At 38.2% G+C, this 14601-nt stretch overlaps 1 protein-coding gene across 1 annotated transcript in view; it reads right to left on the reverse strand.

The window, feature by feature from the left end:
- RB1CC1 (RB1-inducible coiled-coil 1) overlaps window positions 1-14601 on the reverse strand; it is an 82410-nt gene that overhangs the window by 15872 nt on the left and 51937 nt on the right. The window contains exons 15-16 of the mRNA XM_009332052.1: window positions 6786-8701; window positions 2189-2348 (exon numbers count right to left, since the gene is read on the reverse strand). Coding sequence (XP_009330327.1) covers window positions 2189-2348; window positions 6786-8701 — 2076 coding nt within the window. The remainder of the gene's footprint in view (window positions 1-2188; window positions 2349-6785; window positions 8702-14601) is intronic.

Below are 14601 nucleotides of genomic sequence, written 5' to 3' on the forward strand. Positions count from 1 at the left end.
TATCAGTCTGACAAATCTTTCTGCTTCTTCAATCCTTCTACTAACCATTATGTCCTCACCCTTTCTACTCTTCAGGCTGTGCTGAAAAGAGAGACAAAAGCTACCAGCAACCATCTATCAAAAGGATACTTTAAATCACCGTTTTGCTTTTTTTGGTGAATTTTAAGATTGTCTTGACCTATGCCTATCAACTCTCAGTCTTAAAATGCAAGCTATTTGGCAGGCTACACACCTTACATAGTGCACAGCAGCCTTTGGTGTATGTCTGCATAACAAAACTATGACACACCACAAGAATAAGTAACACCTCTAAAATAATTTTTTCTTCTCAGTAAAGTGACATCAAGGGTGAGGCTAAATACCCAGAATATTCAGTGATCAGCAGAGCCAGTCCAGTAAGATTTCAGCACTGACTGATACACTGTTTTTTGGGTTTGGGCTTTTTTTCGTTTGTTTGTTTTCTAAATAAAAGGTTCCATCTTTGTGGAATTTACTGTTAATACATCAGAACCTTCTCTTCCATGCTCTGCTGCGCAAATGAAGAATATTATTAGATAATAAGGGAAATGGCATATTAAGGCATATTCTGATGGAAAAACAAATCTTACAATTGCCAATGTAATGTATGAAATATTCCTATTAGATTTATTATGTAAGGTTCACTTCAGTACTAATGTTTGCAGTCCAAAAATTTCAAAAGTATTTCTTTCTTTATAACTGTCCACAATTTTCTGCTCTCTGCACCGAGTGATTCATAGCATTCATTCACCAAACTGACTGATCACTACACTCTTTGTCCTTATTTGATCCTACCATAGCTAAAGTAAGTAGAGGTGCTTAAAACATAAAATAATTTCTTAGTGTTTAAATGCAACAAAGCTGTAGATAACAGCTGTTACTAACAGAGATTTAAGAACTGAAGACTCGTCTACAAAATCTGAGAGATTCAAGATGTTTTGAAAGGAAAAAATGTGTGGATATAGATATAATTATTAATCCAGTGCAATATGATTTTGTATCAAGGTGTGGAGTACATAGTGTTTCTAAGTTTATTAAGTAAAAGATAACATTTGCTTTGAACCTCAGATGCCACCTGCCCAGGCTACTAAATTTTAAACGCCATTAAGTAGCATTCTAAATCAATTAGTATTTAGAATCCTAGAATAGTTTGGGTTGGAAGGGACCTCTAAAGGCCATCTAGTCCAAAGCCCCTGCAATGAGCAGGGACATCTTCAACTAGATCAGGTTGCTCAGAGCCCCGTCCAACCTGACCTGGAATGTTTCCAGGGATGGGGCATCCACCACCTCTCTGGGCAACCTGGGCCAGTGCTTCACCACCCTCAACGTAAAAAAAAACAGAGGGTAGTCTATATCTACCCTCTTTTAGTTTAAAGCCATTCCCCCTTGTCCTGTCGCAACAGGCCCTGCTAAAAAGTTTGTCCCCATCTTATAAGCCCCCTTTAAGTATTGAAAGGCTGCAATAAGGCCTCCCCTCCTCCTTCTCTTCTCCAGGCTGGACAACCCCAACTCTCTCTCAGCCTTTCTTCATAGGAGAGGTGTTCCATCCCCCTGATCATTTTTGTGGCCCTCTTCTGGACCCGCCCCAACAGGTCCGTGTCTTTCTTATGCTGAGGGCTCTAGAGCTGGACGTAGTACTCCAGGTGGGGTCTCACCAGAGCAGAGCAGAGGGGCAGAATCACCTCCCTTGTCCTGCTGGCCACACTTCTTTTGAGGCAGCCCAAGATACGGTTGGCCTTCTGGGCTAATTTCAAATAATTAATTTTGTGTTGTCCATAAATTTTGTGTTGTTAACTTAAACTATAGTTAACCGGTATCTTTCTGGAGTTCAACAGATTAATGGATAAAAATTTACAGCACTGGCTTAACAACTTAAGCAAAAGAAGTCACAAAATAACAAAAATTGAATCCGGATTGCCCAGTTCACAGATATTTAAGGTGGTTTTTTTTGCTGGGTGTTTTGTTTTTTTTTTTTAATGCTTAAGTGTTGGATTCCATTAACACATCATATCTTGACTCCAGATAACAGTGCAAATTTAGAATGTGTGTTACATAGGAAAAACAAAAAAAACCCAACCAAACCCCAATCAACAACTCCATAACTTCAAAACAGCAACAGAACACATAATTGTCATGGGAGAAAAAGTAATAAAAAAATAATCAGCTTTACCTGCTGTTCTGCAGTGAGCGATGTTCTAATGTTCTGCATTTCTTCATTTTTTCTTCTCTCTTGTTCTTCAAGTTGCTCTAAGAACTTAATTTTTTCTTCCTGAAGCTTCTCTTGAAGTTCAGCAACCAAGCTTGATTCAGCAGATGATTCAGTGGGAGGACTTAAAAGAAAGTGTTTAGGCTTTAAATTTGCAGCATATACAGACTCCCAGAATACATGAAATAAGCAAACACACAAAAGTCAGAAGTTCCTTTTTGAGACATTTTTCTGAAATGTTTAATAAATACTGTATACCAAGTAAGTCATTACTAATCTTCAATTCTACTTTTTAATCATGAGCATCTCACCAAATTCTCACTCTTGGGCATTCTGTTTTTTAGTGTACTACGCTGGCTCTAATTTTGAAATTTTGTTGAAGGGAAAGATTGTTTCCATTTTTCTAACATAACAGAAGGTGTGGAAAGTGGTAAAGAGAGGAACAATGACATATCAACTCCCTGAAGATTTATAGTATATCAAAATGCAAAGCCTCCAGAACTCTCACATAATTAAAGCAATTCGGCAATAGATCTGATGCTAAGGAATTCAGATATGAAACTCAAAACTCTGGGTTGCAGAATCTGTAGAACAGTAGTAATGATCACAAAGAAAATGCATCAACAGTCATCAAGGCAGGAAGGATAACGACCTTAAATGGCTCTTGAAACAGGCAATGTTACATAGGCCAAATATTTTCTATCACTGAGCCCAAAGCATTAACTACCGTCTTCTGTGTTTTGGCTTGAGTTATCAAGAACCACCGTTGAAGAACACTAGGACAGACAAATCCCTTTGTTGGGCAACTTTTGTGAAAAACTATTATTTTAAATTTCTATTATTCCTCTACACCAGAATCATATTTAATGTAAAGAAAATCTCCCAAACCTAACTCTACATCTATATACACGTGTCAATGGTTTTCTCTAGTCAGAGCAGCCTGGAGATATGGTCTCCTGATGTTAGGTAGGCTGTGCTGAAAGCAAAACATCATGTGCTAATATATTAACACTCACAAGCCTAACTCCTAATGCTAGAAATGCTCCAAGAATTCTTCTTGCTTCATAATGCAAAGCTTCTCTGTTAAGACTAAGGGCTACAGAACCTCAGAGACACCAGAAAGATTCAGCACAGAGAATACAAAAGAAAACTGAATTGCAGAGGAGGCAGGGAACCTAAAATTCTGATCATTGCATACTTGATGGGAGTTTGGGCATCCATGAAATGACCAGTTCCAGCCATTTCCACAGAGTCTTTGCTTTACCATACTATCCAGCACGTGCTCGCCTACCTCTGTTTCTGCCATCAATTCTCCCTATCAAGTTAAGAAAGCACAGGATAAGTTTGTCTGAGAAGTGCAATGAAGAGGTATGCCTGCACAAGCAACAAAAATTCACTCACATTATTCCAAGTTATCTAAATGCCAAGCTAATATATCAGCCTAAACCCAAGGCTATTAGCTGCACTAAACCAAAGTAGGTATCATCTGCCCCTCAGATAGGCTGCCCGGACTACTGATTGTTTGCAACTGACAGCCAAGTAAAGGATATTGTTATTCTGCAAAGGATGCTAACATACATTCCTAGTTTTTAAACCTTGTCACTATGTCAGGTATTGGGTTTACACATTTAATCTGCAAAGGTCTCGACGACTATGGCAATAGTGACAATGCCGAACTTTTTTTAGTGTTTTCAAGATAACAAAAGCACATTTCTTCAGAGACTAGAGTTCCTTTGCAAGTAAACACTGTAATGCCCCACCCTAAGATAACAAAGGATGTATTTAGCAACACTACTGCTGTTTTACCACACGGGCATATACTGAAGATACAAACTATTATGCACTCAAAGAGCCCATAAGAAGTTGTAAATAAAAGAGCCCTGAAAGCCACCTGAAGTTCTCAGAGTGGCAAAACAATCTTTGACATTCCAGAAATTAGAAGTAAAATAAGCAGAGAACAAAGCAAGTCATGAGACACCCAGGCAAATCTTTTTTATGTCACTGAGAAAGCATTTTTGTGCTGGACTGAATTTCAATTTATTTCTAAATTAAGCCTAGCTGTGAGAGAGAGCACATGCTCCACAGAGAAGCTTTCTATCTATCTATCTGATAGATACTGGTGGTCTGATAGAAGTGGTTGGACAAGGCTGGAAGACACCAAAGCTGTAATTCAGTTTTCAAAGCAGTCAGGATTACTTTTCTATTTTTAACATTCTGTACAACGTTATAAATCTTAACTAACCAGCAAACTGCTTAACAATGAAAGTCATTACAGAAACTGTGTTTTTCAGTTAATCTTGGTTAGTACATACTACATACAGGAGAAAGATTAAACAGGAGAGTTACAAATGCCTTGCAGTTTTTTTTATCTTTCCTAATCATAATGACTTGAATTCCAGGCACATGATAACCAAAACAGATTAATTTTCATATGTTGGTGATGCATGAGTCACAAACATTTCTTTGTCACTTCTAAATATTTTTGTTAGTTTTCACGTAAGTTCAAAAATTAAATTCCCGATACCAGTGCAACACCTGGGTCAAATTTAACAATTCATCTCCCTGTCCGTGCCTCCCGGACAGCTAATGTAACATTGCTCTTGCAGAAAAGGACATTTATCTGACAAGCATATAAGGCACATGCCCAATAAAAGTTGGTTTCTACCATTACAAGTTAACTGCTAAACAACGACTGAGTGAGGATAACAAGTCAACTCGAATTACTGACACAGCTTGGGGTTTTAGGAACTCAAAAACCAACAGCTAGACAGTGACTTTGAAATATTAAAGACAGACTCACATAACATATATGCCCTCTGGAGATAAAACAGAGCATGTCTTTATTCCTAGAGAAAAAGCCTAACAGCAGATTAAAGGCATAAAAAGCAGCCTTAGGAGGCAATACATATTTTAACGTCACACTGAAAATTAAATTACTTGACAGAACTCACAGCAAACTAATAAAACTTCTTTAGACTGAAGCAGATAACATTTCTTTGAAATACATTACTATGTTTTATCCAGCTGTGCTCAGTTGTTCAAATTTAAGTGTAGATGGTGGATTTTTAAAAAGTCTGATGACACAGCTACATCTCTTTCCTGTTGAGTCAAATTTTTAAAACCTCTACAGTGCATTAATACATATAAAAGGAAAAGAACATCAGGTTTATGTTTTTCATCCTCATTTCACCATATTTCATTAAGAGAATATTTTGTTCAATTAAGAAGGGCAGTTCTTAATTTCATTATATCCCAGTCTTAGTTCAAAAAACGTAATATTACCTTGATGTATTTTTTCGTACACTGACATACAAAACACAGACACCGATACAACATCATTTAACGATGGATATGTTCGCATATCAAAATCCTGAGGTAATGGGACTGAAGTGGATAATTCAAGTGAAGCAGATACATAGTGCAAGGGAAATCTGAGTAAGTGAATTGTGCGCACGTGTTGGACTCTGCATAACCTCCCCTCCCTTTTTTTTTTTAACATTACATTGATATTCAAAAGTTAAATGCTAACTTAAGTCTGTATTCATGTTCTGCAGTATTCTTCTGCCTTTTATGCCCATTCTGTCCATTTTGTTGGTCTTTTCCCATTTCACATACTTGGTGTATCATAATACCTAGAAAAAAATGCTCTATTTAGGTATTGTACAAACAAGATCTATCCGCTGCGTTCCTTCACACTACAAGAACGTAATTGCAAATTCTAGCATTTCAAAATAGAATATTGTTTCTAAGCAGTAATCACATAGAAAAATTCCAGTATTTCCATTTCACATCATCATAATCTACTCTGCTGACAGGCATTAAGAACTAGTAAGTAGATAAGATATGAGAAGTCAGAAAGAGTAATTCTAGGCATTTATGGCAAGGAAAAATGTATTTTTCTTTTTAAAATGGAAAAACACTGCAGAAATTAACAATGAAAACAATGACGTTAGGATGTTCTTTAAGATGATGTTACCCACGCGTATTAAAGCTCAAACTGAAGATCCTGAAATACATAACTGTGGCAGCTAAAGTCAGTGGATGTCCAGGTGGCCATCAGACAGTTCTCAGTCGATCATATATATTCCCACACACTTTTTCATGCCACCATTAGCACCAACAAGAATGTATAGTTAGCCAATAAAAGAAAGTTACCAGCCTAACCAGCAAGCCTACTGCATGCTCACAGAGTGCTAATACCAGAGCAAAGGATGGGAAAGGACAGAGAGGCTGAGACCATCAGAACTGGAATTTCAAGCAACATGCTATGGTGGAAACACTCCCGTCAACATAACGTTACAAGACTGAAACATAAAACCTTCATTGCTGTCTGGAAATAATATTGTATAAGCTATTTAACGATCTTTAAGACTAACTACAGACACAGGAACATCACTACCTGTAAAATGGAAGTAACTTGAAACTTGAATATAGAAACCAACCCAGATAAACACGATTACAAATACGTAGAAATTTGACTTACTGCACAGTGCATCATGAATATACCATATTAATTACTTTAAAATACTAAGAAAACACAGCAACTTATTTCTTACAGTACCTCCGATTTACTTGCATCTCAAGTTGTTGTATTTTTTCCAAAAGCCCCTTTTCAGCAGCTTCCCTCTGTAATTCAAACTCTTTACAAGCAGTTTGTACTGCATCCTCTTTTTCACAATTGAGCTTCTGAATGAGCAACTGCCTGTCTTGTTCTTGGTTAGATACTAACAGTTCTTTCTCTTCCTTTAGCTTATGGATAACAGCTTCGTATTTTTCCTGCTGCTCACAGAGAGACAATTTTTCTGTTTTTTCCTTTTCTAGGGCATTCGCTTCCAACTCTAACTTACTTTGTAGTTCCGTTATTTGCTCTGAAAGTCTTTTTTCTGCCTCAGAAGTTTTTTGATGAAGAAGTGTTACTTTATTTAGTTCAGTTCTAAGCAAATTTGATTCTTCTTCATATCTGTCTACTAGCTCAGAAATGCACTGATCCTTCTCAATTGTCATCAGAGCCCTTAGTTCTGATAAGCCCACTTGATATTCATCACTGTTAATTTGTATTTTACTATTTAATTTATCTATCTCCTTTTTTAAGCTTTCAGTTTCCTTATCAATCTGAGATTTTAAGGTCTCTTGTTGCTGGTTTCTGCTTTCTTCCAAAAGAAGCTTCATTTCATCAGTTTCTGCCTCTTTCAGGGCAAGTTCAACTTCTAATTTGCACCTCAAATCAGACAGATTTGAAACCTTGAGTTGTAACTCTTCTACTTGTTGTTGTTTCTCTTGCACAACTACTGCATGAGATTCCTGCATTTGTTCAAGTCTATGCTGGTTCTCTTTTTTTAATTTATCTAAACGGTCCTTGTGCTCAGCTATCACCTTCTCAAATTCCTGTAAATGCCTGGCTTGTAGGTTGTTTTCCAGTTCTTTTAAATGGCTTTGCTCTAAACTCTCGAGTTCTGCCCTCAGGAGTTGTAGTTTTTCATTGTTTTCAACATGAAGTTTTTTCAAGTCTTCAAGTACTCTCTCACGTGACTGTCTCAGTTCCTTAATTTCACAATTTTGTGTCTCCATTTGGCATTCCAATTCAAGTAATTTCTGGTCTTTTTCATTCTGAAGGCAAACTACAGCTTCTTTCTCATTTTTCACCATTGCAAATTCATCATTCTTATTCTGAAGAACTTCCTCAAGGCCTAATAAGTCACCTTTTAACTTTTTAATCTTCTTTTTATTTTCTTCACCATCCTCCAATAATTTATTAATTTTAGTTTCATAGTCACTTTTCAAAGACTGTAATTCTTTTTGATATTTATCTTTTAGTGTTTGTTCAAGTGAAAGCTTTACCTTCTCAATAGTATTTACTATTTCTAACGAAGTGCATTTTAAAGAATTAGAAAAGTCACACTGTTCTCTTTGTACAAGTGTTCTAAAGTGGCAAAGATCTTCTTTTATACCTCTTAAATGTATCTTTGAGTCTTGGGCAATAACCCTACACTTCTCCATGCAAACACTGAGAGATGCACTTTCTACTGAAACATCCTTTACGCAAGGATTTGTATCTTGCATACGTCTACTGTCTATTGCATTGATAACTGAAGAATAAAGAGATTCCACCATCATTTCTGGACTTTGTGGATCACTTATTACATTAGGAGATACTGGATTTTCTTCTATTACAAATTCATTTACTGCTGACATAAAGTCAGATTCTGGACTTTCTGCTAATGAATCCAAGTCTAATGATCCTTGCTTAAGAGCTTGCTCCAAGTTCGGATGGGGAATAGTTTCAAAATCAAATGTATGAGCGTCAATGCTGTCTGGAGACAATTCTTCTAATGGAGCTGGGAGACACACAGGAGGACACAGGGGACCCTGAAGACTGAGTGATGGAGGAGTTCTTGAAGAGGTAGCAATTGCAGTTCCTGTTGTACTTTCCATCCTTGGTGTAGTAGCAGATTGTGGCGATGCTTGACTGTTAGAGGCCTACAAGTTATAAAATATGAAACAAACACTTAATGAAGTGATAGGCAAAAGTGTTAATTTTTAATCAATCTAAAATATTACCAGGCAAAACCAAGAACTTAAAAAGTCAGCCTTATTATCTGTAACAGTCCAAAATACTTATGACTAAAATTTAAGTAAAAATTGCAGAAATTCGGAGAGATTTTCCAGTAAGTTTGAAAAAAAGCACCATTTGTAAATACATAAATATTAAATGTTCATCTATCTAAAAGTCCTACGCAGATCACATATAATTGTATTTGAAAGGGCTAAAACATAAGTTTGGATGATACAAAAAACTGAAGTAACCAGTCAGAAATAGGCTTTGTTTTCTAACAGCCTATTGATTTTTGTTCTCCTAATAATTTTGTTACTAAAATATTTTTATTTTATTGTTACTAATACTGCTGTTAAAATCAGTGCAATCCAGACACTATTAACATACTAAATTAAGGTGGTTTACAAAAAGCTTTACTATCACAAAACTGTTGTCTACTAACATATCAAAAACATGCATAAGAATTGCTCTCTGCTTGTGAGGGTGTAAAAGTAAGACAGTAAGATGAAGGGCACATTCTAATTAAAAGCGACATTCTGATTTTTCAGAATGCAAGATATCACAGTCTGAATGTTTCCCCCCCCCCCCCCCCCCCCCCCCGGCGGCTGCCCCCCCCCCCCCCACTGCTCCCATTGCTCCCAGTTTTTGTCATTTTGCCTCTAGACCCTGGATTTCAGCAAACCTGATTCTGTAGCACCAGATCCTTCAATCTTCAGCTGAAAAGCTAATAGTTAGAATAACCACCCATAATCATCCATCAGTAACAGCAACTTGTAAACTAATACAAAGATTAGGTAAAGCTTCTCCACGTTCACAGAACTGTTCCCAAGTAATTCTGATCAATTCCAGTGCTTTTGATTCTTAAAAGGCTAAAAACTTACCTTCAAATCAATTTTCCAATTAATTGTGATTACATAACATGTTTAAATCTCATTATCATCAGTTCTTGTTCATTACCATATGAATTATAAAGCAAGATCTCAAGTTCTAGTGCACGCTCTGTTGTAAAGTGTAAATTCACGCACAGCGTTTGAAAAATCAATCTTTGCTATTTCGAAGACATCATGCTTTTCTACACTGCCATGGAATACATACTTTAAGTGAATTCAGATGAATTTTGATTTATCATAGTTATAATAGTTGTAACTGCAGGACAAGTTACATGCACTTATTTCTATGCATCTGAAATTCAGTAAAGTAGCACTTTGAAATGCTTCAAAAAAATAATCAATCTCAGCAAGGCCTTAGAGACTGTGCAAACAACCCGTGTTCTGTGACTGTCAAGCTTTTCCAATGTGACAAACTCAATTTAACTTACACTATAATTTATCTACAAGATTACACTTCAGTTATAGATTTTTCTTATCTTCGCTATTTACTTAATAGATTTAACACAATAAATTTACTGCTTGCAAGCTTTGTTTGACAGAATAAGTGAAGTGTGTATTAAAGTCCTCTTCCTTTACTATCTTCACATCTACCAGAACGAGGAACAAATGGTCAACTTGTAGTATCTTATACTATTAACTATTAAATGCAACAGGGAATATAAAAGCCCTAATGCCAACAATATAGAATCATAGAATCATAGAATCATTAAGGTTGGAAGAGACCTCCAAGATCATCGAGTCCAACCGTCAACCCAACACCACCATGCCCACTAAACCATGTCCCTAAGCGCCTCATCTACAGGTTTTTTAAATACTTCCAGGGATGGTGACTCAACCACTTCCCTGGGCAGCCTGTTCCAATGTTTAACTACTCTTTCAGTAAAGAAATTTTTCCTTACATCCAATCTAAACCTCCCCTGGCGCAACTTGAGGCCATTTCCTCTCGTCCTTTCGCCAGTTACTTGGGAGAAGAGACCAACACCCACCTCGCTACAACCTCCTTTCAGGTAGTTGTAGAGAGCAATGAGGTCTCCCCTCAGCCCCCTTTTCTCCAAGCTCCCTCAGCCGCTCCTCATAAGACTTGTTCTCCAGACCCCTCACCAGCCTCGTTGCCCATCTCTGGACACGTTCCAACATCTCAACATCCTTCTTGTAGTGAGGGGCCCAAAACTGAACACAGTATTCGAGGTGCGGCCGCACCAGTGCCGAGTACAGGGGCACTATCACTTCCCTGCTCCTGCTGGCCACACTAGTTCTGATACAGGCCAGGATGCCATTGGCCTTCTTGGCCGCCTGGGCACACTGCCGGCTCATGTTCAGCCGGCTGTCGACCAACACCCCCAGGTCCTTTTCCGCCAGGCAGCTTTCCAGCCACTCTTCCCCAAGCCTGTAGCGCTGCATGGGGTTGTTGTGGTCATCACCTGCAGATTCTTAGAACAAAAATATAAACCTTAAGCTTCAGCAAGTGCAGCTTCCACATCCCAGTGGAAGCCAAAAAGCAATGTATAGCCTCAGTATCCACTAAGGATGCATTCCTGAACAAGTTCACAATAGGATGGATAGAGAAGCATTTTTTCCCAAGAAAATTACAGTGAAATACACACAGTTAAAATACATAAGGAGAGTATCTGTGATGTGTAGGATGAAGAGGCATGAGCAGGATCATGAGGATCACAAACTGGAAGAGATGTTCAGCTTTTTGAATGGATCAGTGTCCTGAAAGATCTCAGATACATTGTCCGTAACACCATAGCCCAACTATTACCTTGCTTTTCCATCCTTCATCCTTGAAGAACTTGTTTGATCTTATTCATCTGAGGAATGTGACCATCTTGAAAAGAAACTGTTTGTAAAGACTCATGGGAATATTTGCAGTAAAAGATTCCCATAAGATGTTCAGTCTCAAAGTGCTGGAGATCTTTCAGAATGGTGGTGGTCTCCAAAAAGCCAACACTGCCCCCAGCTGATAATCCCGATGATCCTGCTTGTGCCTCTTTTCCAAATCATCCACACAGTCTCCATGCATTTAAATCATGTGTCTGGTGTTCTTTAGTACATTAGTTTTTAATGAAGAAACTTTTGCTATCCATTGAACTCAGCTACTTGACTGGAAACAGTTAGTGGAGCTGGGCAACAAATGGTCAGCAACAGAACTCCAAAAAACCCAGATAGAAATTACTGATATTGGACTACTGATGTATCAGTCGATTTTTGTTTTTTCAATCTTTTACAAATGGCTGCTACCCAAAAAGGGACCCTATTCTTCTCTGAACCATGTAAATGTTTTCTTAATGGAGATGTAGTGTGACTGAATTCTGAACTGAGATTTAGGAATAATATATTTCCAGCTCTGACACTCATCTATATGCATTTACACTTCACCTCCATTAGCCTTTGCATCTATATGAAAGTAAATCATACAATGATTTTGAAATCCAATGATGAAAACCCACTGTAAAAAAACTTTATGTTCATTATATACAAAATATTGTCTTTAGTTATCAAAAACGAACACAGGACATGAGACAAAAAAATTAAAGGGAAACGCTCCTTTTGTAAAAGGTGCTATTAGTCCAGGTTTAAGCATTTCCCTTGGGTTTAATTTCAACTTGCTATTTATCGAAGAAAACTTAGAAAAAGAAATATTGAAGGATACCGTATATGCTGATACATGCCTGGATTCAACGCATATGCTTTAAGTGACAAACAGTTAACATTGATAAACCGGAGCTTTAACAGTAATAAAAGCTAGCAACACAGATGTCAGTAAGCACATACTAAAAAAGCACTTCAAAAGACTTTGAATATTAGAAGGCCCTACGGAAAGCCACAAGCAAAGGAAAGATGGTACCTACTTTTAGCACCCCTGCAGAATCATCCTAGAAGGTAAAGACTGGGGATATAGCACGAAGAAGAAAACAAGAAAAAAAAAGAAAAAAAAAACCTGTCACTGTGTGGAGCAATCCTCTGCTGAGCCTGGTTTCCTCATGACCTGGGGCTGTAACAAATTCCATGCCTCTGCAGTGGCTACGGTGATCTGGGTCTCTAGTTAAGAGTACCAGATTACCGCCTAGTGAAGAGTTAAACCTCACGTTTTGAGTAGCTGAAACTGTATGGAAGACTTTGTTTACTGTTGCCTATTTCCCTTAGAAGCTGGTGCCTGCCACCTAGTCTATTTACAATCTACAGACAGCAATGTATGCATATGTCATACACTGTAATTCCTGTGATGACAAAGGAAAAGGAGTCAAGAGCAAATAAGAAAAATATAGAAAGCAGAGACAGAAGCAGAGTTAATTTTTAAGTTCTCAGGTGTTGCTGGATTACGTGCTTTGTTCTAGTTATGTTACTATGATAAACATAGTCAGGGAATGGGGCAATTCTTGGAAGGATTACAAATAGCGTTTGAATTTCGAACATAATTAGAACAAATGGTAGATTCATAATCTCATTGGAAAAGTCAGCTTCTCTTACAAGAGAAACTTTTAATACCAAAGGATTGCATATGTTAATCACCTAAGTGTGGAGAAGACACCTTAATATCTTACCTGACTCCTACAGGGACCTTAACTTTCTCCTGGACATCTTAAACCCATCACTGATCTGCTTAAACTTTGTCTGTATTATGGAAATGAGAGGGAACAGCAACATCTTTGGTGTGAGACCATTAAATTACAAAGAATAAGCAGAAAGTTTAAAAAGGAAAACAGATGTCAAAGTAGTAAATGAAGCAAAAATCAACAACAGTGTTCTTTAACTACTCTGATGTGATACTAAAAAAAGAAATCAGATATCAGATAGAGAAGCATATCAACATTAATGTTCTGTGAACTTAAAAACTGAAATAATAAGTTACAGGGACACTTAAAAAGAAATACTACTAACATCCCCAGTGAGGTATTGGATCTCCTCTCTGACTTGCTCTTTGCTCATTTGTCTGCAGCCACAGCTTTGCTCTCCTGCCTAAAGCAACTATCAAAAGACCAGCTGCTATGGCTGATGCAGTAGGATGAACTCCTGCCTAACCCAGTCAGAGCTAAACTGCTGCACTACCAACAAGCCAGGGAAACCACCCCAGTCCAACTTAAAGAACCAGGCTTCTGCGGCCACTTGTATGGAAAGGGAGGTTGGTGTCAAATGTGTCCTCTCCTCTTGGGAGAGGACAAGAGCAACTATATTGGCAACACTCAATGCCTGCACAGTCACCGCCAACTCTGCAACAAACTGGGATGATATCTCACAGTTCACCAACAGAATGTGTAGGTGCATGAAGATGTAGGCATCTTCAGGACTATTATTAAGTGTTTATTCATCCTTCTAATTATATACTGTAAATTCCCAGCAATACTAAGGATAAGAAAAGAACATTTTCAAATGTTCTTTGAAACAGAGCAACTTCTTAGCAACATGTACGGAGGCACCCATTTGCTGACCGGATGCACTCTGTCCCTCCAAGAGTTGCTAAGCCACTATCCATCATATTTGAGAAGTCGTGGCAGTCCAGAGAAGTTGCCACTGACTGGGAAAGGGGAAACATAACCCCCTTTTTCAAAAGGGAAAAAAGGAAGACCCAGGGAACTACAGGCCAGTCAGTCTCACCTCTGTGCCTGGGAAGATCATGGAACAGATCCTCCTGGAAGCTATGCTAAGGCACACGGAGGACAGGGAGGTGATTCGAGACGGCCGGCATGGCTTCACCAAGGGCAAGTCCTGCCTGACCAACCTAGTGGCCTTCTCTGATGGAGTGACTACATCAGTGGACACGGGAAGGGCTACAGATGTCATCTATCTGGACTTCTGCAAGGCCTTTGACACGGTCCCCCACAACATCCTTCTCTCTAAACTGGATGGATTTGATGGGTGGACTGTCCAGTGGGTGAGGAATTGGTTAGATGGTCACATCCAGAGGGTAGTGGTCAACAGCTCAATGTCCA

This window comes from Pygoscelis adeliae, unplaced genomic scaffold (genome assembly GCF_000699105.1).
Source record: "Pygoscelis adeliae isolate BGI_AS28 unplaced genomic scaffold, ASM69910v1 Scaffold98, whole genome shotgun sequence".
In the NCBI taxonomy this organism is placed as follows: Eukaryota; Metazoa; Chordata; class Aves; order Sphenisciformes; family Spheniscidae; genus Pygoscelis; species Pygoscelis adeliae.